General features: G+C 38.1%; 1 protein-coding gene across 2 annotated transcripts; it reads right to left on the bottom strand.

The window, feature by feature from the left end:
- Nucleotides 1-2,274: 2,274 nt before the first annotated feature.
- On the bottom strand, nucleotides 2,275-21,163 carry ANAPC4 (anaphase promoting complex subunit 4; the record flags this gene model as incomplete). 2 transcript variants are annotated; one of them, XM_081999694.1, is made up of 28 exons in its annotated part: nucleotides 2,275-2,481; nucleotides 2,861-2,984; nucleotides 4,173-4,343; nucleotides 5,092-5,169; nucleotides 6,316-6,417; nucleotides 6,505-6,543; nucleotides 6,625-6,686; nucleotides 7,197-7,294; nucleotides 8,999-9,092; nucleotides 9,627-9,683; nucleotides 9,852-9,908; nucleotides 10,789-10,835; nucleotides 12,016-12,071; nucleotides 12,373-12,424; nucleotides 12,504-12,604; nucleotides 13,020-13,096; nucleotides 13,197-13,239; nucleotides 13,333-13,397; nucleotides 14,110-14,196; nucleotides 14,430-14,513; nucleotides 15,082-15,192; nucleotides 15,596-15,680; nucleotides 17,369-17,413; nucleotides 17,512-17,538; nucleotides 17,680-17,754; nucleotides 19,013-19,145; nucleotides 20,262-20,367; nucleotides 21,056-21,163. In XM_081999694.1, the coding sequence occupies 28 exons, from the start codon at nucleotides 21,161-21,163 to the stop codon at nucleotides 2,275-2,277; spliced, it is 2,391 nt and encodes a 796-aa protein (XP_081855820.1). The 2 variants fall into 2 exon arrangements, with proteins under 2 accessions (XP_081855820.1, XP_081855819.1); XM_081999693.1 differs by having other exon boundaries at nucleotides 10,786-10,835.
- Nucleotides 21,164-21,697: the final 534 nt, after the last annotated feature.

Here is a 21,697-nt window from a genome sequence, read left to right on the forward strand (position 1 = left end):
TCCTGGTCCCAATACGGACCCCTGAGGGACACCACTCTTCACCAATCTCCATCTGGACATGGAGCCAATGACGACTACCCCCTGGATGCAACTATCCAACCAATTCCTCATCCACTGGCCAGTCCACCTATCAAATCTATATCTCTCCAATTTAGAGAGAAGGATGTTCTCAGCAGTTGACAGTTCAGCTGAAATGCCTCTACACCAATGCACTCAGCATGGGCAACAAATAGGAGGAGTTGGAAGTCACTGTGCTGCTAGAAAGTCTATGATCTTGTTGACATTACCAAGAACTCACAGCAGGAAATGGTTGAATGAGCCTTCAGTTACCATCAAAAAAAGTATGATGAAGAAAAGATCGAAGTGGCAAGTGAGGTCCTTGCATCCAGACATCACCAAAATCCTGAAAAACTTCTATCATCTTTTTGAAAACAGATGCATAAGCACATTACTAACACATTTATTATTACAGAAATCTGGTAGCAAAATAGAAATAAGATTGACAGAAGGAATCAGCAATGCATTCAGAAGCACTGACCTAAATTGCTGCATTCATATCATATCACTGTGAAGTGTAGAAAGCACACACGCACTTATCCAAGCCAGAAACAAAACAGCCATTGACTCAAGTATGTCCAAGACTGGACTAGAAAAATGCACAGAATAACCTGTGATTTCTGAAGGGCATGACTCCGTGGCACAGGACACACCAGCTACTAACACAAATTTAGAAACAATTATGGGCAAGAAAGATCAGATTTCCATATGCCCATGGACTAAAACTACTCAGCAGAAAGCACAGCAAAACAATTGTTTCTAAGCACTCTAGTGTGACAATTCTTAAAGTTAGATCAGAAGCAAAAGTTTCCTGGAAGAACACAAGGCCAGGCTTAAGCTGAGTAGGATCTGTTGTAGCAGCAATTTCTCATTAAGATGAACTGCTCTACACAGAAAATCCACAGTAGTTTTGAATGGGCATTTCTGCCCCTTCTGTCCTACAGTTTCATTGTGCCTGCAACCATTAGCATCTGTTAGATGAGAACACTGAACAGCAAGCAGCTTTCAAGGAGGTTGGGAAGGAAAGGAAAAAGTAAGGAGTCTCTCTTAAAACTGAACAGCTTTGTTTACAACGGTCTTCCCTGAAAAAACTTCAGAAGTCCACTTCAAAAAACAGTTACTTAAAAAACGATGTATTTAAAACAAGAGAAAGACGGTAAGTCTAGTATTTGATTTTTGCGATGCCAAATGGACATTTCAGAAGATTTATTTATTTTTGAAGTACAGAATGGAGCACATGCATAAGCCCTGGTCCTTTTCACAAATACAAGGTACACTCACTGTTCTGAAGGAAGATCATGCGTTTAGCAGTATTGTTCATTCAAGAGCTGGGTTTTAAGTTAGTTAAGACTCTGACAGCCAGTAGGGAAGAAAAAAACATTTTAGATTTCTAAACACTTTCTAGCTTCTACTGCTTAGCACTATGACATTCCTACAGCAACATACAAACTAGCAAGGAACTTGATTATGCTGAAACCTATGCACGACATACATCAGAATTAAAAAAATATACTCTCTGTTGTAACTTTTCATTACAAAATACCAGATAGGGAAGACAGACTTTCAGGAACAATCTCACAGAAACTAGGCACAGTGAGACATGCACGCATTTGACAAAACATACACACACACACAAATGTTGCACTGAGGACTAAAGAACTGCACAGACTGAAATACTGTTTCTGAGGACAGATGTTATCAAAAGAGTTTCTAAAAGTATGTATTCAATTAACAATTGCTAAACTCTGTTGTCTAACTAGTCTTATGTTGATCTGCAAGCTTCTTGTCTGCCATACACACTTTTAAATTTCAGCTCTACAGGAAGTTTCTGTACCTATTACTAGAACATGAAGTCTGAGAAGAAAAGAATTTCATCCTGGGTTTTGTTGTTTTCACACGCGAATTCATTTTATCTTAACAGTATTCAGGACTGAACAGGTTAGCTACAAAAATGTCAGTTGGTATTTCTTTTTCTCCTCACCTATAAAAAAACGCAAATGGAAAAGCTCTCAAGGAAATTTAGTTCACACCAAACCATGTGCCAGACAAAAAAGGGTCAAATAAAGGCACTCCAGAACACAGTCTTAGCTGAGAAGCAATACAGAATTCTGACACACAACATCCTACTACAGCTGCTTGAGTAGGTATAGGATACATGACCTCAGCAGCCTGAGGTTAGATTACAGTCTTGACCCTTTACCGGTATAAAAGCCTATGTCAAGGATCCAGATTTGATTCATGTTCTTCAGTTTCATCAGGTAGCTCTTCAGCAGATGCACCACACACATTGTCCTGGTTATCTGCAGACTGATTTAGCTCATCAGGTTCCCCAGCTGCAATCTGAGTTGTTTCTTCTTCCTCTTCCTCCCCATCATCCTCTACATCCATCTCAAATACCCTCACGTGACGGAGATTTGAACTTAGCTACAAAGACATTAAGAAGTTTCCATAAATAAATTTTAAAAAGCACAAATACCATTTTAAATGTCAGCCAATAGCTTTGAAAATAGCCTTTATCTTTGAAATAGAGGTATCAAGCAAATGACAACCTTTTTATTGCTCTGCAGGCTGAAAAGTAAAGCAAGTAGATCTGTTAACTTCTGCTAAAGTTTTTCCATGTTGTGTTATGAGAAAAGTGTGACTGTATCCTGACACACAACAGATTAAGACAGAATAATCTATTTGTTAAAAAAAAATATTTTGATAAATCTCACTAAATAAGCAGAAACAGGTTATCACTCTCTCCAGTCATAGCATGCTTTCTTTAATAGTTTACAGGCTTGTTCACAGACACTGTACTTACCACACAGGAAACCTTTCTAATGCCATTTACAGAAACATACTGAGCTTTCATATTCTCCAGCACTCTCCACTGATTCTCCAAGAAGACAGTATGTGTGGGTATCTCACCACTTTGCTCATCCAGCCTGCACACAGCAAGAAGAAAAGCACAAAGCTACTACATAAGAAACAATTCCAGTACTAAAAAAACCTCAGTCAGTCCAGTTTTTTTACGTCTAGGTTTTATTATATCATATGCAACAAGCAGATAAGTATTGGAAACAATCATAACGTTGCTACAGATATTCTAGAGGGGGGATCCAACTGTGGAGACACAGCATGTTTCAACTGAGGTAAAAGATTACAGCAGGTGAGAAGGGAGTTGTAAAACCCACAAGTAACAGCTACAGCAGGAAGATGAGGATGGCCTTCCTTCAAATCTCTCCCCTGCAAGGAGAGGAATTTCTGAACAGAGTCCTGGAGGCTATGCCTCCACTTACACAGAATTTTGGCCTCCACGACCTTTCAAAGACGTATCACTCCAGTTCACCCCCACTCATATGGGCTGTATGAAGGAATTCCCTGCCTATTACAGCAGCAAGGATTAGTTTGAATTTGCTTTTAATATTTTCTGTTCATTCTTCAATACACAATTTCTTCGTGGCATAAAGAAAAAATATTTAGAGTTCAGTATGGCTCTTTATTTTGAAATTAAAATGTATCTTAAGCAATCTACAAGAGAGGCATAGGGAGAAAAAAGAAAAAGCAAGTGAGGCACAACCACTGAAAGATTAGATTCACTGCTTGAACGACCACTGGCCTTTTTTGTGTTGTTCACTTCCCCCAGATGCTCTCCTCTCCCTATGCCAGAGAGAGGCACCAATTCTGATGTTTCAAGGCTAAGCTAATAATAGTTGTAAGCGTGACCACCAGGGAAAGATGAAGAAATATCTGTGTATCCTTATTACAAGGCAGAGGTATATGAGAAATATGCTGAAAACATCCTAAGTTCAAGTATTCTGACCAGCAAAGTTGGCATACTCTGAAGATAAGATTTCTGATTCTACAGGATGGCTTCAATTGGTCCTCCCATTTCATGAGAGCCAGGTACACAGGTAGTATTCAGTCTCAAAAAACCAAAACCAACCACAATCCCCCAAAAAACACAAAACAAACCATTTAGGAACCTTCCATCTCACCACCCCACTCTCCCTGGCACAAAAAGAGGTTTTATCTTCAAAATATTTACACACACACAAAGCATGAGTTTAGATTATTTGCTTAATCTGCTTTTCAGTTCTGCATTTTCAGGCTTGCTCTAAGTTTTTCAGTACCTTTTAGTAGAATCTAAGATGAATTCCCTATCTTGGTCCTCATCTGTGTATACTGAAGATAAGGGCAGCTGAGCCAAGACTCTCTCCTTCCCCTCTTGTTCCACGCTCTCCTTCAGAACTACAGTTACAGTTTCATCATCATAGAAGTGTGCATCTAAACAACTGTAGCATCTATAGGAAAATAATTTAGAAAGCATCAAGGAATAACAGTGAATACAGAACTAAAATATTTTTAAGCTGCACAGCATTCATGTTAAAGAGTATTCAGTAGTTAACAGTGAGATTTACTGTAAGCAATAAAAGAGGTCAGTCATGCAGCTAAGACACTGAAAGACTGTCATAACCACGGCAGACTCCTATATCATGCAGGAAAAATTATTCTGAAAGAAAAAAAAAAAACAACTTACTAGCAATATTTTTTCCCCCCATTTCAGATGAAATGTAAGAAACAGTAAACACAAACACGAAAGAATATTTAGAAACACAACTGAAGATATTGAGGGCAATCACATCTGGCCTTTCAACATGTTAGTCTGCCATGCCTTCCAAGATGCCCTCATTCAGGCATATCAAGTCTCACTCAATCTTAAAGAACATCACAGATACAAGCAAGAGCTGTTTCCAGCTAGCTTTGTTTCTTGCACATGTGCTAAAGCTCTAGTTTTCAGCTAGAAAACTAAAATTTACTTGACTTTGAGATGAAGTGCAAAATAAGACTCCCACAATCCTGCAGCTTCATGCACCTGTGCCATTTCTTACAGCCTGACTCAACCAGGGACTATAAGGTGATCTGAAGCAGTAACTTGCAGGATAAAAGCCAAATTATGACACCTGAGAAGTTAACTTAATATGAATACTAGAAAACATGGTCTTCAATTTAGCAATCTGCAATTCTGGAAGAAGAATCAAATATACTGACCTGGAGTCTGAGCTCTCATTTATACTGTTGTTCAAGAAGTTTCCAAATTCTACTGCAAGAATTCCATTACTGACAGACCTAGAAGAACAGCGTTCATTATCTCACTGACTAATTTATTTTCCATTCATAGAGAATCCAAAATCTCTAACAGCAACTGCAGTAACAGATGGTGTAAACCTGTCTAAGCTTAGTACAATACACAGCTACATCCCAAAATGACATAACTGGTGGATGGGAACTTTTTGGTTTCTTCTGCCTCTCAGCAAAACGTGACTAGTAGAGTCAAATGGGAAGCTGGGTCTGGCTTGTGGGATACAAGTTCTTTGCTGAACTCCTGGTTCAACTGTCCTAGTCTCAGGTCCGTTAAGTTACTTCTTGCTCAAATCTACAGAAAATGAGTTTAGAGTGTTTTAGATATCAATGAGGGACGAAACAGGATAGAAACCACACCACAAGGCTGTAATTTTGTCATCAGCGGCTCTCAACTGGAAACACAAAAGATAGTTTCATCATTTCTCTTTTTCAGCAGTAAAACTGCTTTAAAAATTCCCACCCCTCTCAGAGTTCATTATCTCCTCAAATTAAATGACACAGATGATTAAAAAAAAAAAAAAAAAAATCGGTATTTTACAGAGAGGAAGAGTTTTTGGTGTTTTCTAAACCCAGGTCACTGCAGTGATCCCACTGACAGAACGCATCTTAAGCAGGTGTATCAGCACCGCTATGCAGTGACAAACTGCACTGTGGACACAAACTCCTGAAGGTACACAAAACTACACCCAAAAGACATGCACTCTATTTGTTGCACCTATGAGTCCACCTCCCATTTTTCCTTACTCTATTATAAATTACTGGCTGCAATTATTATTAGTCAAAGAATAATATTTACACTAAGACAAGGAAAGCATGATTCCCTGTAATTTTTCACAAGTTTGCACATGCAAGTAATTCTGCGAGAAGCAAAACTAAGGGAGCCTGATTTTTTTTCTTAAGCCTAAAACCATCTTGGATCTTGCGATTAGATTTTCTGAGTCTGATACAACACAAACTCCTGCTGCAGTCTCCTACTGCACTTCCTAACATCCTCCTCATTTTCTCTAGTATCCAAGAAAGACTGTATTCATGCTGCTCATTCCTTCTTTTTACAAAAAGTTTCAAACTGTAATTCTCTCTGTACACATGTGCCGAAGCTCACAAACTGCTTTTTCCCCCTTTTCATCTTACCTGGAAGTATCAGTATGTCTCCTCAAAATGTACATTTTAGAAATAGAATTTTCTAATATGGTGAAGAGAACATAATGTATATTGGACGTTTTGTCATTCCACCTGTAACGTAGGGAGAGGAAATGAAAATTGAGGTCAAGTTTTAGTAACTGGCAAATGACATGGAACAAGAAATAGTCGCATACTTACAGAAATGGTAGTTTAAATAACTGTGGTGTGGAATCTTCACTGGAAAGGAAAAATAATCCAGTTTGTAAAATGCTACTGTAATTTTGTGCAACTGAGCTTTAGAAATAGTGTAAAAAATACCTTTGAGAAGTTTTGTAGAGAGACATGCAGACTGCTTGATGCACTGACTTTCCAATTACATCCTAAGAAATATAATAAAAATAGGTCAAAAAATGCAGGCAGTTATTCATAATTATGCACCTTAAGACAAAAAAGCCCAAACAAACAGAAACACCTGAGTACATCTGAAAGAAAAATCCACCAATATTTATGCCGGAATAAACATCCCTAACACAAACACCACCATCACTTGATACACTTGTTTCATGTTTCTTTATCATATACAGACTAGCGTACTGGCAACTAACACAGTTATCTAGTACACAGCACATACACAAAACCGATTAACATTAAAAATAGATCCCAATAATGTGTGAACAGAAGATGCGAAACACAAAATCCCCCATTACGTTCTTCCTAGCCAAACGCTTTGAGACATCCCGGCAGTGGTGAAGCTGGGCTACATCCTACCACCTAAGTCGTAGGCACTCTAAGGCACAGATTAAAACTTGAGGCCTCACTAAGTGTGACTGCTACCTTAAGTTGACTGCTACCCCTAAAAGAAAGTTATCATTTATATAAATTGAACTTACCGCTGGCTTTTGTAAACACTGATCAATGACCCCTTCCATTTGCCTTTTGACAAAATGCAGTGATTTCTCAGGATAGTAGGGAAACAAAAGTGGACTTTCTGTAAACAGATAAAGTTCATTTTAAAAGTGCTTGCGTCTCTATAAAAACATACTACACTTATTATAGGGACAAATTGGAATGAGTCAAGTAAAGGGTAAATAAGATGGTCACAGGGCTAGAGCACATGCTTTACGAGAAGTTGAGGTGGCTGGGTTCATTCAGTCTACAGAAGCGAGGCCTAACAAGGAGAAACCTGTTGCTCTCTTCAGCTGCCCAAAGGAGGAGTTATAGAAGACATCATTTTCAAAGCTGCACACAGTGAGAGGAGACAACGTAACAGTCACAAGCTCCAGCAAGGGAAATTCCAGTCAGATACAAGGGAAAAAGTTTTCACTGGTTAGTCACTGGAGCTAGCTGCCCTGAGAGGCTGCGCAGTCTCTATCCTTGCAGGAGTAGGGGACTTGACTGCACAAAGCCTTGAGCAACCCAGCCTAGCTTCAAAATTAGGCCTGCTTTGGTTGGATTACATGACCACCTGAATTAGAATTTATAATCAGAGAATAATTTAAGTAATTAACTGGATTGCAATATGAAACTAGATAAATGAATGAGAAATGGAGGCCTGCCTGCTCCTTCAGCTTTTCTTCACAGCCAATTCAAAATTGCAAAAACACAGAATTGCATTTACCCAAGACCTAGAAACACCGTTGTCATAAGGTATCTTAAGCAAAACAATTTCCATACTTTTTATAGTAGCTATGATTTGGCTTCAATAGGACTGATTTGTTCTTATGAAATGAAATACTTAGTAAGAAGACATTTAACTTTTGAGATAAATATCACTACTTATTTTAAGTACATAAGCAGTTTCTTTTCCAATGTTTAGCTGGAAAAATGATAAAAGCTATGTCAACCAACAAAGCAGTATGAAACACCAAAAAGAGCAGAAAGTGTCAATGACAAGCATTACTTGTCCTACAAACCTTATGGTTCTGAGAGCAAGACAAACATCTCAGTATTTGCCAAATTAATACCAACAAAACCACTTACAAACCATCTCTACAAAAAATCACAGATCTTGGCTAGTAACAGAAACGACCAGCCAAGTAGTCTACACGTTTGAAGTATCAAACATGTTTTCAAAGTATGTTTAAAAATACACTTTCTAAATACTACTTTGCCAAATAAAAATGCTACCACTTCCCCCCTTTTTATTGAATTAAATAGGCAGAAAAAGGCATCCATAGCAAATTCTATTACAAGATAGCTTATGCTGTGTTAGTTTTACAGTGTATGGTTTCTAAAGTTAAACAAGAATCATTTTCGCCATCAGCTTATTACAGTCTCTTACTTCTTTTTCACCGCCAATTAACAAAACAGTCTCAGACTCCAGTCTAAAAGAACAAGCTAGGACATTTCCCCCAAGCATGACCTAAGCATAATTATTACTTCCTTGAACCAGAATTAAGATCTCCTAAACCAGGTATCTCCTGGGATTCCTTCCAAGTCAACATTCTGAGACTAGTATATGAAACGTAGGAAAATCCTAATACACAGAATATGGTAATTGACCGGGTAAGCAGCTACATAAAAACTGTATAAAATAACAAGGCCCATTTATTTTATTTTACTCAGATGGAGTCCCATCACTAGCACTATCGAAATAACTCATAAGCATGAAAAAACAGATTAGTCTTCTACACTTGTTACATTCTATGTGTATCTTTGATTCACATTTACTTTTTACTAAAGCATGCGTTACCTTTAAGATGCGTACTATTTTTAAGAAAGTTAAACCACTGGTTTCCCTCTGTATTAGGTGGTGATACAAGGTCATCATCTTCATCTTTCAAGTACTAGGAAAGAAACAGATGTTTCTAAGATTGCATTATAAGAATAAGGGACATTAGAATTCACCTCCAACATTGCCCCTCAAATAGATATTTCTTCTTAATTTAACATGCCCTACACTAAAAACCCCTTCTTGAAACAGTAAGAAAAATCAACTATTGTCTAAGATCACATAGTGATATTTCCGTAAGAAATTGATTTTTAAATCAAGTTTGAGCACAAATGTTTTGAAATCCAGTGACTAATGGCATAAAGACAACAAACACATTTCAGTTTTACATTTCTATTGTTGGCTGCAAAGAAATTTCATCCTTTTCCTAAAAATACAGCATGTGTAAGATAAAACAATAAGGCATGCTTTTAAACACTCCTCTTCCTAATAATAGTGGAAAATAATTAAAGTACTCTCCTTTACCATTACTGGAATGTGCAACACAGAGTAAAAGAGACAGAGAAGAAAACAGAGCACAGCTTTGAAAGCTTCTCCATCTAAGGATTTTCTCATTTATTCTTTTTCCATTTACTCCCTAGTTCTTCACCTGGCCAACTCTCTCCACATTGAAATATTTTCCTTTACGATTGTAAAGTTCTGGTGCCTGGAAAAATAACGCAAACAAAACCATTATTTAAACGCAAAGTTAGTAACAAGTAGCGTATAAAAAGATGATAAAATTATTTTATTATAGGATTTTTCAGATTCAAATCTTGGCAGCAAAAATAGTCAGATGCTGCACTTGGCATATATATACACCAATATAACTTACCTCATTGAAGTGTTCAGTAAGAAAATCGGCAACAAATGTGATATCTTTCTGAGTCATCTAAAAGAAAAAAAACCAAAAAAGTGAGAAAAGCAAAGGATAAGAAGTACATTTCAATGAGCACAGAACACCTTCTCTAAGCTGAAGAAGGGCAGCTCCCTCAGCCTGTCCTCACAGGGCAAGCGCTCCAGCCTCCAACCTGCTTGGAAGCCCTCTGCTGAACTCACTCCACTTTATTCTGTCATGTACAGGAAAGCCCCAAACTGGAGAAAGTATTCTACATGTGGTCTGATGAGAGCTAAATAAGGAGGGTAACTACTTCCCTTGACCCCCTGTCCATTAGTACAGCCCTGGTTACTCTTGGCTGCCTTTGCTGCTACACTGCTGGCTCCTGCCCAGCTTGCATCCACCAACATCCCCAAGTCCATCTCAGCAGAGCTGCTCCCCAGCCAGTTCTCTCCCCAGCAAGAGTCCCTGTGGGGGGTGACTCTTCCCCAGTACAGAACCTTGCATCTGGTCCTTGTTGAACTTCAGGAGGTTCATTCCTCCAGCCTATGTATTTCCCTCTGGAAGGCACCTCTGCCCTCAAGTGTATTAACTGGTTCACCTGGTGTGATGGTGTCTGCAAAGCGGATGCAGGTGTATTCCTGCCCTCCTCTACCAGGGCAGTGGTAAAGACATTAAAAAACAGAGCTGCTACACACAGGGGTCTCGCATTCACATACAGTGTACTTAAAAGAGTAGTATTAAGAAAGAAAAGATAAAAAGTAATTCATGCAAGACAGCATATTAGTGTGAATCTGCAGGCATCAACTTTCTCCAAGAAATGACACAGACACTACCCTTTACATTTTGGAACAAAAATAATCCTTTAATCTTGCCCTCTACATCAAGCAGAATACAGAGTATACCACCATTTATTAAAAAATTTTACTACTACCTTGTTCAGCTCTGGAAGCACATGATCTTCTGACATCCTCAACATGGCTAAGGGAAAAATTATATTCTTACTGCATTAATCTTAATATGTTTTCCTAATATTCTTAATTTTCCTGGCTACGTACTAAGACACTGATGATAAAATAGAAAGATTAAGTGGTCAGCGGCAAGAGTCTGGAATGAAGAATTATGAATTGAGACTGAAATTAAGCTTCACTTGCCCCACTAGCTTACAATACAAATCTTGGAGAATTTTTAGCTTTCATCTTTTCCAACCGCATTGTACCCTCTACAAGACTGAGATAAGATTATTATAAAAGCGTTCATAAGAATTTATTTACGTACATATTAAAAGTAGTAAAATGGATATATATAAAATACATGAACACTGTCATGCCCAGAATAATGTGTTTTAAGAGAATTGCACAGAAGTAATTTTAAATCAGTGAGGCTTAGATAAGCAGTTCTCTCTTTATTTTCAACACAAGCAAACACAGTGTACTCTGTCATAACGTTAGAACTTCAATTTTTTGAGAGTACACCGATAGCTCCGCTTTCTGCAATTTTTAAAACTAAAATTATTATATTCCTGCTAATCTGGTGCTTTTACAGTATCTGGTAAGACTGCTTATTTTTTTGTAAAGTAGTTCTAAAACATTCAATTAAAAATTATAAACCCACTCACAACCACTTTATAAAAACAAGCAGGCTAAAACACAGCATTCTACACTTCTTTCTAACATTCTACCTTCAGCTACCCAACTACAATTGGAGGTGGCTATTAAGTGCATCCAGACATTGAGCTGACTTACATCTGTGCATAACCTTACAGCTAACTAGGTCTCCACAGGAGAAAACAGCGAATGACAGAGTAAAGGAGAGTTAGACTATACTTCAAATTTGGTGTAAACTAAAAAAAAGTCCTCCAATTTCTCCAAGTCAAGAACAGCAAATAGCTCATCAAGCAGACAACAGTTTGGAGTAACATTACAGGATAAGTATATACAACATACACTATAAATACATTAATTGAGAATTATCAAATTTATGATCTATGTAGTTAATGTAATAATTACTCTTGCTTCATTAACTGTAACCTTTTAGATGCCCAGAAATTTTCAATGACAGAAATAAATAGAAGGCTATAACTAAGATTAATTACTTGCCAATATTTCAATGTTTACTACACAAAACAGATACTAGATGCTTACTATGTCATCAAGCTTACCAACATACAGCCATCGAAAAAATGCTTTGAAGTTTTTCATACTACTGTCGATAACTCTGAGCAAGAAACAAGAAAAGAAATTACCAGATCTAAACGTCACAAGCTGCTCCAGGTTTAAGTCCCATCTTTACTACAGAAAGACCACAAGCACTATAATTTTTTTTTTTAAATGCCCAGTGCAATCTTCCAAGTAAGACTATTCTTGGGGTGAGATGAGAGGCAGTGCGACAAGATAAAAGCTCACCACCAACAGAGGAGCCTTGCTCTCCCAATCTCCTCTATACTCAGCCACATGCTTCCCCTTAGATGCAAGACTTAAGAGGCATGTTTTTCAAATTCTCCAGACTTTATACTTACTGAAGCAGCTCATTTGCTTTCAGGATGAAAGAACCAACAGCAGTAATAGCCTCTGCAAAAAGAGCTAACAATTATTATTAAGCTTTCAAAAATGAAATCAGAGCAGGTAAGCAGCACACGCAGTACTGTACCTTCAATTCCGGATGCATCTAATCCAAGAGACTCATATTTTTGTTTCCATAAAGCCATTCCTTTCAATTCACTCAAGTGGTATAACAGTGCCTCAGAGCCACTAGGAAGGCAGAGCAAAGAAGTACAATCTTTTAGTCACCCTTTGGCAATTCACTGCATGCTGCATTTTTATCATTTAATGTGCAAAGTGGAGAGCTTCATACGGTGGTCTGGCATATAAGAGTTAAAGTATCACATCACAGAAAAGCAACTATTGTCCTGATATTTCAACAACCACACAAAGTTGGTGTGAATATTTTGCATATATCCTATAAACACACCAGGCAGCAGGTGATATGTCATGGAGACTGTTCAAAATAACTTCAGTAGTTCTCCAATACCCAAAAGTAAATTAGTACATTTTGCCATGATCACTGTCTCCACGCCAGCACACTTACATACAAAGTACACTGTCTTTTAGCAAAACATATAATATGCCATTTTATCTGTAATTCATTAGACATTCTGTGACTTACCTCTGCAAATGACTTATGACCAACTTTTGTATACTGGAATAGGAAGACTCTATGGACTGACCAAGTTTTTTTAAACCCTGTTAAAAAAGAAATACAAACATAATAATGTTTTGTTAACAGAACAGTAAAAGACACTGAAATAGATTATTTTAATATGTTAAAAAAAAATTAACATACCTTTACCGTCAGTTGGTTCATTAGCAATGCCTGAAGTTCCAGACTAAACGGGGTAGGGGAGAGAACCAAACATGCGTTCATTTTGTATTTCAATATCAAATGCAAATGCATACTCAGATAAAACAACAGTAACTACCTTGCTTTGCCCCATAACAACAGCTGCATAAACTCATCCTGAACAGAGGTTGTTGTATTCTTTTCCTGTCAGTCAAAATGATTGAAATAGATTGGTAAAGAGATTAAATCCAGGCTACCAAATAATCTCGTGAACACTTCAATTAAAATATATCGCAAAAGCCACCCATATCCTTGAATGCTGAAATCAGACTACTGATCACTGGAAATTTTCAAGTGTTTTAAGTTATTTTCAATTGTACTACCCAGTAAAAACTCTAACCAGTTTGCCATCACCAAAAATCTACTAAAAATAAATAAATAACTATTTCGAGTTAACTAACTTCTAGCCATGGTCAATGAACACAAAATTTAAGTAAATCCAAGAGCATCTTAATCATGGCTGTCATACATGCTCTACTGAACTAGGCTGTAAGTGCTGGTGGGCTGTTACTCAACATTTACAGTATTCAGTTTATGAAAGACTGAAGTACAAAGAGTACAACCTTAAATAGAAAGCAACTGATCAATAGCTGTGCAAGCTGAAAACTGTAACTTTTTAATAACTTAGAATAAATAAAACAAAGAAGTATCACAATGCAATTGTGCTTGATTGTACTCAGATATCTTCAGCATCAGAGCTCTTGACACACAATAAGTTCCAGGCTGCCTCTGAACTTCGAGATTGTTATCAGGAGGCATTATGTTTTAACAACGTTAAGATATGCAGTATGTTAACATGAAGAACAGAACTACTGCAAAAAATGTTTTTCTAAAGGAATGGTTAATACTACAGTACCTGTACGAACTTTGTTAGCCGCGAGTCCATCTGCATCAGAATTTCTTCCCATGCCTCACACATGCATGTCAATGACAACTTTATATACTGTAATACAAATGCAAACATTAGCATTATTCCCTTTTCCCCCTGCTTCAAAACACATGCAATACAAAGGGAAGATACAGTGTGGATATTACGTAAAATTTGTTATCAAATTCCAAGTTACAGTTCTACATTTACTTAAAACCAACCTAAGCTTCCTACTAGAAAATATTCATTTTACTTGTGCTAAGAATATCAAAGCCTGTAAGGGCAGTGATACTAAAAAGATGTTGTACCTGTAACAGAGTTGAAATGTGAGTAAACTTCCGTGCCATTCGCGTTACCTCAGGTAAGTAACTTGACAATAGACTAGTGTCCAGCTATAACAAATGAAACAAACAACAGTTAACAGATGATTTTTCTTTTTAAAAGTTTTAGATTACAGAAATGAAAAGACAGATGTGGAGGACCCACAGAAAAACTGTAATTTCTCATTTCCTAAAGTTGATTTTAAGAGGGAATTGCATTTAATTAAAAGAGGCGATAAATACTTTTAATATATCTATAAAAACTCCTGATGAAGTTCCTCATTTTGGAGTTCTAACAGTAATAGTTTTAAGGATAACTGCTCTGGGTAGACTGGATAATCAACAACATTGCTCCTAAGCTTTTTTTTTTCAGAATGAAGAAAATCTGAATAACTATAACTGAATATATGAATGTTATATTTAAAGTAGTATTTTTAAAATGCACCTCAGATCATCATCAGTCTCATCATTGAAACTGCATGTTAACAAGATCAATCTGAAAGCTCTATTAGGGGGAATTTCAGAAAGGCTGGAAATAGTAGACCGTGTTTTTTCTGCAAATAATGGGAAAGCAAGAAAGCTACTGGAAGGTAATTAAAAAAGCAGTTTTACTTTTAAAGAATGTTTTAAAATTACTTGCCTGAAAATATGTTATCTCTACTTCGCTGTCTGAAGAGTCTTGTATCTCTGTAATAACCGACAGTGATTTCAAATCACTAGACAAACATAGTCCACGACAAGAACCTGCCACCTGAAGGATTCCAGTTTAAAAGTTAATGAAATACTGCATTTCTGCTAAGATGAATTTACTGGTCTAACACATTCACATACAAAGAAGGCTGCGTTCAACGACATGTAAAAATAAAGTGGAATTTTCAAATTTTCAGCTACCGTTCAAGAACAAAAGCACTCTTTTCACTGCACATCAGTGTTGAACTCTTGTTTCATTTGAAACAAGATGTTAAAATCACCAGAGTTAGAACGTCTTTCCAACAATAACCACACGATCCAATTGAGAGAAACAATTATTGCTTTCTTTAAACTTCAGCAACCCAGTTTCACTTATGTGTAAGCACACGTATGTATTTTTTCATTCAATTCAGCTGTAGCTTGATATATTATGAGGAAAAAACATAGAAAGGAATGGAACATACCCCAGTTACTGTAGCAATCTTGAACATTCCATAAGCATAAATCTCAATAAATCCTGAGCTGCCACCAAGGACAAGAGCATTAAGCCTATAAAAAAAGAATATGCGTTGATGAGCATACTGAAACAAATTCTAATGCATACAAATGTAATTCTTTATGCTTAAATTCTATCCCTTTACTAAAGATCCTCAAAAGAATGAACAAAAAGAAACCCTGTACTACTGTCTATGATCCAAGAAATGTAAAGACAAAAAAATTAGCTTGGATTTCACTGATAAGACCTGCCCCTAAATTTACAGAAAGAGTATCAAATACTAAATTAACTAAGAAAATAGGGGGGAAAACCCCCCACAACTTAGGCACAGAAGTCCTTCTTCACTAACTTTATACCTTCTGGAAGAAAAAAAAATAAGTTTCTAGCAACAGCCCACCTACCAACAGAGGCTGCAAAGCATTTTTAGAAAGCTACTTCTGCATTGCCTTGAGTTTATCCTAACTACATGCAGAGTAAGTTTGTCACAGTCACTCAGTGGTACTCTTCAGCAAAACCTCAAAGGCCACAAATATTTGAAATGGATGCAGCAGCAAAGAAAAGCCACAAGTAACAATAGCATCAGAAATAGAAACCCAGTTCAAAGAATAGGGTCTGGGGTAAACAGGTCTGCATTCTGCTCACTTATTAAAACAGACCTGTTACAACAACTTGGGTAAAAGCTTCTCTATGACTTGTCCCTTTTTGTCTACGTTTAAAACGTTAAACTTTCGACAGGGAGGTTGTCTGTTGCTGTCATACGTGCATACATCTTCAGCTACACATATTTGCTTACGTTACGGGGAGCAGTAATGCTCTCCAACATTAAAAATGAGAATGCTTTGCAAGTCCCCTTACAAATATGAGAAAATTAGTTGCAACTTCTGCCTGCTACACAGCTAAATATATGTTAAAGGAGAATTATTCTGTTAAAACCAAGACAGAACTTAACAAAAGAGTATCTGAAAAACTTTTCGTTTGAATGGATGAAGGAGCACAGAATCCAGAAAGCTACACCATTAACAGCCATCACATCTCTCTTTCTAGCAAGGAAGTTCTACTATAAGAAGAGATATGAAGTCTTAAAAAGGAGTAACTGGTGATAGATGGAGATGCAAATTTTGAAATAAGGAGGGTGATGCTCAGTGGTGGGACTGTAAGGAACAGCAAAAGAAAGCAAATGGAAAAACAAGGCACAGAGATTAAGTGCCTCCTCAAAGATGCACCACAAGCAATCCACAAAGCCAGTCTCAGTCTTCTAAACTGCACCTCCTCCACCTGCTCCTCATGTGTTTCCTAGTAAGAGATATTCTACACTACCCTAATGCAGCTGATTTCAGAGTTATTTTTAAGTTCAGCTTTGTCACACTCATGCAAACCCACAGAAATTCCCCATCTATAACAAGCAGTGACAAATGTCTCCAAAACCAGCTGAAGTAACACATACAACATAGCCTTCAAATACATCTAAGGAAGAGAAGATACGGCACCAAGAGCAGTTGCTGATAAATTGCCTTATAATCCCTCTAAATTGAGGAGAAAAGGTGTAAGCTGATTAAGACTTTTTTTTTAATATGTTCTTTGAAAAAAGGAGACATTCCATATCCTTTCTCCAGGACCCTTAAAAACAGATTATGAATAAGTTAAAAGTCAACCCACTTTTCCATTATTTTATAGCTTTAAAAAAAGAAACAACTGACAAAAAAAAAACCCCACAACACAACAGTCCACATACAGAATTTACCTTACATCACCCAGAAGCTTCATAATCTCATCTGACTTTTCTTCACTGAAAATATAAAACACATGATTGGATCTTATGTAGCCTGTCTCAGTATCAGGAAACAAAATAAAACAAAAATGTAGAGAGATATGACAATTTCTCACCTGAAAATTTTTGCAGTGGTACTGTAACTGAAAACAAAATAATTATTCTCAATAACAATGAGCAGACATCTAATCCAACGCATCTGTAGAACATTAAAGATGAATAACCAAAACAATGATAAAAAATGACAAATTGTATCTTCTAAAGCTTACGAGTATAATGCTTACTTTTTTGGTAGTGCTGGTAATTTAGGCAAAAGGAGATTTGATTCATCCTCAGCATTGTAAAAGGAAGTGAGAACACTGAAAAAGAAGTAAGACTATCTTTACCACTCAAGCTGTAAAAATGGAAGGGAAGAGAATTTCTTTCTAACTTTCTTCAAAGTTAGAGCATATATTCTATATGTCATATATATTAAAGAGTTAGAAATATCAGAGGGTAACCCCTTATGGGGCCTTTAATAATTTATCAAATGATCAAATTAATAAAAGAAGTCTGATAATCTTTTTTTATTTCCACCAAAAGAGAATATAAAGCTTGTATCTCTTGGCTCAGTAGCTTGCCACCAAATCCCTCATCACCTGTAATGCGGTTACTGACCGAGGCTTTCTGTTTAAATCCCGTACAACGCCGCAGTACAACCTACTTCATTCTAAAGACACATTACAGCGAGAGGAAGACAGTGCAATACTTAATACCACACCTCAGACATGCCAGAAGGATGAGATTCCCCATGAGGGGATAAGTCTATCCCCACCAGGAGAAGAATGCTAGAGTGAATAAAGATGTAGTTATTTTCTTGCTATTTTAAGATTGGAATTTTTGGAGATGGGGGATCCGAAAGTCATGCTTACATCAACGGCCTTTTTAAATTTTTTTTTTTAATTTAATTATTGCCTTGCACTGCAATAAGGTGCATATCAGAGATTTTTATAAGACCACAGAAATAAGGACCATGATGTCCTCCAGCTCATAAGTGCTGCTGAGAATTGTCTAATGCCACAGAGCTCATGGTCACTAGGAGCAATCTGACTTCCTGAAGCAAGTTACACCCACAACAGAATTGCCAAGTGGGGTTGGATGTTAACACCAAAGGCACATCGTGAAAGATACAAGCACCAAACTAAAGATCTTTATTCACTTATGCTTTCAAGATTTAAATATAGCACTTATTCTGACTAAAAAAATAGATGAACATAACAACATTATAATAATTAGTTTAATAAATGAATAGGTATTGAAGTAAACTGGATCAGAAGACAGCTTGTACAAGCTAACACTACATTAAGCAGCTCTTAAGAGGCGGACACTCAAGACCATGCTGAAATTTTTGTGTGTAACCTAAAGAACCGCAAGTCTAAGACATCAGCATTAAAAATAAGCATATGAAAAGCATCTGTTCTAACCAAAAGGAAAATTTTAGCCAAGTGGCAACAAAAAGCCATAGCTAAGTAAAATTATATCATTTTATATGATCGCTTGTAACATATTAAGTATAAATTATTAGTAAGGTAGGCACTACACAGCCCATAATTTACTTCTAGAGTTTTTCAGACTCACCTGCTTTCCTCAGTTACTTCCATCCAATGCATGTAAGTAATAGATGAGTCAACAGAAAAGGAGTGCAAGCTTTCAGGTTTTTCTACATCACATAGAATAATCCGCTTGGTATCAGTAAGGCCAAAAGCCAAAACTAGAGAAAGATGAGTAAAATGTATGAACAACCAACGTGCAAAACTTTGTAATTATGTTATACTGCATTAGAAAACAGTGTGTCTTCAAAGCCAACAAATGGACAGAATTTTCTCTTTGTCTATTTACAGTCATTCCAAATTCTCATTTGAAATCTATGCATTAAAATGAACATCTGAACTCCTATTGTATTTCAGGTGATAAATTTAAGTCAAAGGCATGATCCCACAATTATTTATCTACATATTGAACTGAACACACTTCTAACAACAATTCTGATAAAGCAGAGGCTTCAGTTTTTGCAAATTTGAGGCCAAAATTATATATAAAGACTGTCTACCAGGAATGTCTGGGGTTTATTACAAGAAAATGCAATTTAAAACTTGCTGAGCAACTTTTGCATCACTTTCTTCTTAATTTTATTAATCGATAAAAGCATATGACAAGCAAAGGCTTCTATGCTTACTTCCTTGTCACAAGCAATCAGCTTTTTTTTAAGAAGTTTCTTAAACTCCTCTGACGCCATCATAAAACTATATAAGTATTTTTTAACTGCATGTCACAGAAGATTGTTCCCATTCTCCAGCCTCTAATAAAAGGATAAAAAAAAAATATTTTTATTAAATAAAAAATAACTAATTTCCAGCTTAGCTTTATTAAGCTACTAATTTCAACATTATTTCCATTGATAAGCAAAAGGCTTTTTTTTTTTATTCTCTGGTGTACTATTAGGGCAATTATAGCCTCTAAAGTTCAGTCTATGCTAATTAAGCTAAGCTCTTCAGTCAACTGTGATCAGCCTCTTTCTGTACTGCAACAATAAATTTTGTCACTCATATAAAAATATTGTGTTTAGTTAGGAACTGGAAGTTTTGCTCTACCTTGAAAAGCAGTATTCTGGACATAAATCCACCTTGCAAATCTTTCTTGCAATTACTTTCAGCAGTGTAACTCACTATTACTTTGAGTAAACCTACATAAAATTAAGCTACCCTTCTCTTCAAACACAGTTTACTCAAACATTTCCTTCACAGATAAGAGGTATTACCACTACAACCTTCACTGTTTTCCAATGGGATTTTTATTGCACCAGATCACCTCATATACTTGACATTACTTTTGCCATCTGGTCTCCAAGCAAGAGCAGTCACTTCTTTTCCCGTATTTTCATTTGGAGGCAAACTCCACACTCGTTGAAAGTTTGCAAGCCGATGCAGTAAAACCTACAAAGCAAACACATTAAAGACAGAAAAATAAACCACATTCTCCCATCAATACCAGTTTGTAAATCAGTTCAAGATACACTTTTTCTACCATTCTTTATTAACTCCTGTGCCTTAAATATCACCTGCTCCTCTAGTAGATGACTCACTCCTATGTCATTTTAGAGGACAGTATGCTGACGGAGAAATAAGCTGTGCCTCGTATAAGCCTAGAAGCCTATAAGCCACATGGGTTACCCACACTTCTCCAGCAAAGACAGCCTGAAAGCACAACAGTCTGTCTTCATGAATGGTCGCATACAATGGTTCCAAGAAGAAGAAAAAACAAAAACAAAAACAAAAAAAACCCCAACTGAAAATAGATTTAATTTAAATAGCAAGTTTCATGTGCTTTAAAATCCCATAGATGCAGGCACCGAGAGTGTCATCAGTGAATTTATTTGGAAATTAGAAAGTAAAAAGGGAAGGGACAGTAAGTACTGAGAACCCCGGTAAGAAATTTGCTGCCGCTAAGTGCCTGACTAAGCGTGCAAGAATTAGGCCACAAATGACAGCAAAGGCACCTCGGCGACTGCACAGAAGAGGCAGCGCTTCCCCGCCAGCAGCGGCCGCTCGGCCCGCCTCAGCCTCCTTGCCCTCAGCCCACCGGCGCGGCCTCCAGCACGGCGCCGGGCTCCCCCGCACTCACCTCCCCCGCCCTGTTGGCCAGGGCGATGAGGTCCCTTTTGGGGGACCAGGCCATGAAGACGACCTCCTGGGGCAGCTGCTTCTCCCCCACCTGCCGGAAGGCGGGCATGGCGGCGGGGCGCTCCGGCCGGGCGCCGGCGGTACTATCGGCCGGGCCACCGGCGGCTGCCGGGCCCCTTCCCTCCCACCGGAAGCCCCGTAGACACACAGCGCCGCCGGCCTCCCGCCCTCCGCTCCCGTCTTCCGGAGGCGGCACTTCCCGCCGCGGCGCGGAGCGAGGCCTGAGGGGAGCGGGGCAGCCGCTGCCGCCCGCGCCCCAGGGCTGGGCCCTGCCCCGGGCGCCGCGGGGAGTAGGTCAGGCTCCTCCCGCTGGGACAGGGCCCCGGCCCGCTGTGTGCCTCTCGGCGGCGGAGCAAGGGCTCCCTCGCCGTGGGCCGTGAGGCCCCGGGCTGGCGCTATGGCCCCGCCGGGGCCCGGCCCCACCTGGGGGTGGCTGTGCTTGCCAGCTAGTGCCGGGGAAAGCCCAGCCTCGCCCGCCTGCAGCGCACGGCGCGGCTGCCGGAGCGTCAGGGTAACGGCACCAAAGGGCCTCCCCTCCCGCTGCAGTGGGATTAAATCCTCCTTGTCCTTGTGCTTGCACCCA

This window comes from Phaethon aethereus, assembly GCF_964289735.1.
Source record: "Phaethon aethereus genome assembly, chromosome: 4".
Lineage (NCBI taxonomy): Eukaryota > Metazoa > Chordata > Aves > Phaethontiformes > Phaethontidae > Phaethon > Phaethon aethereus.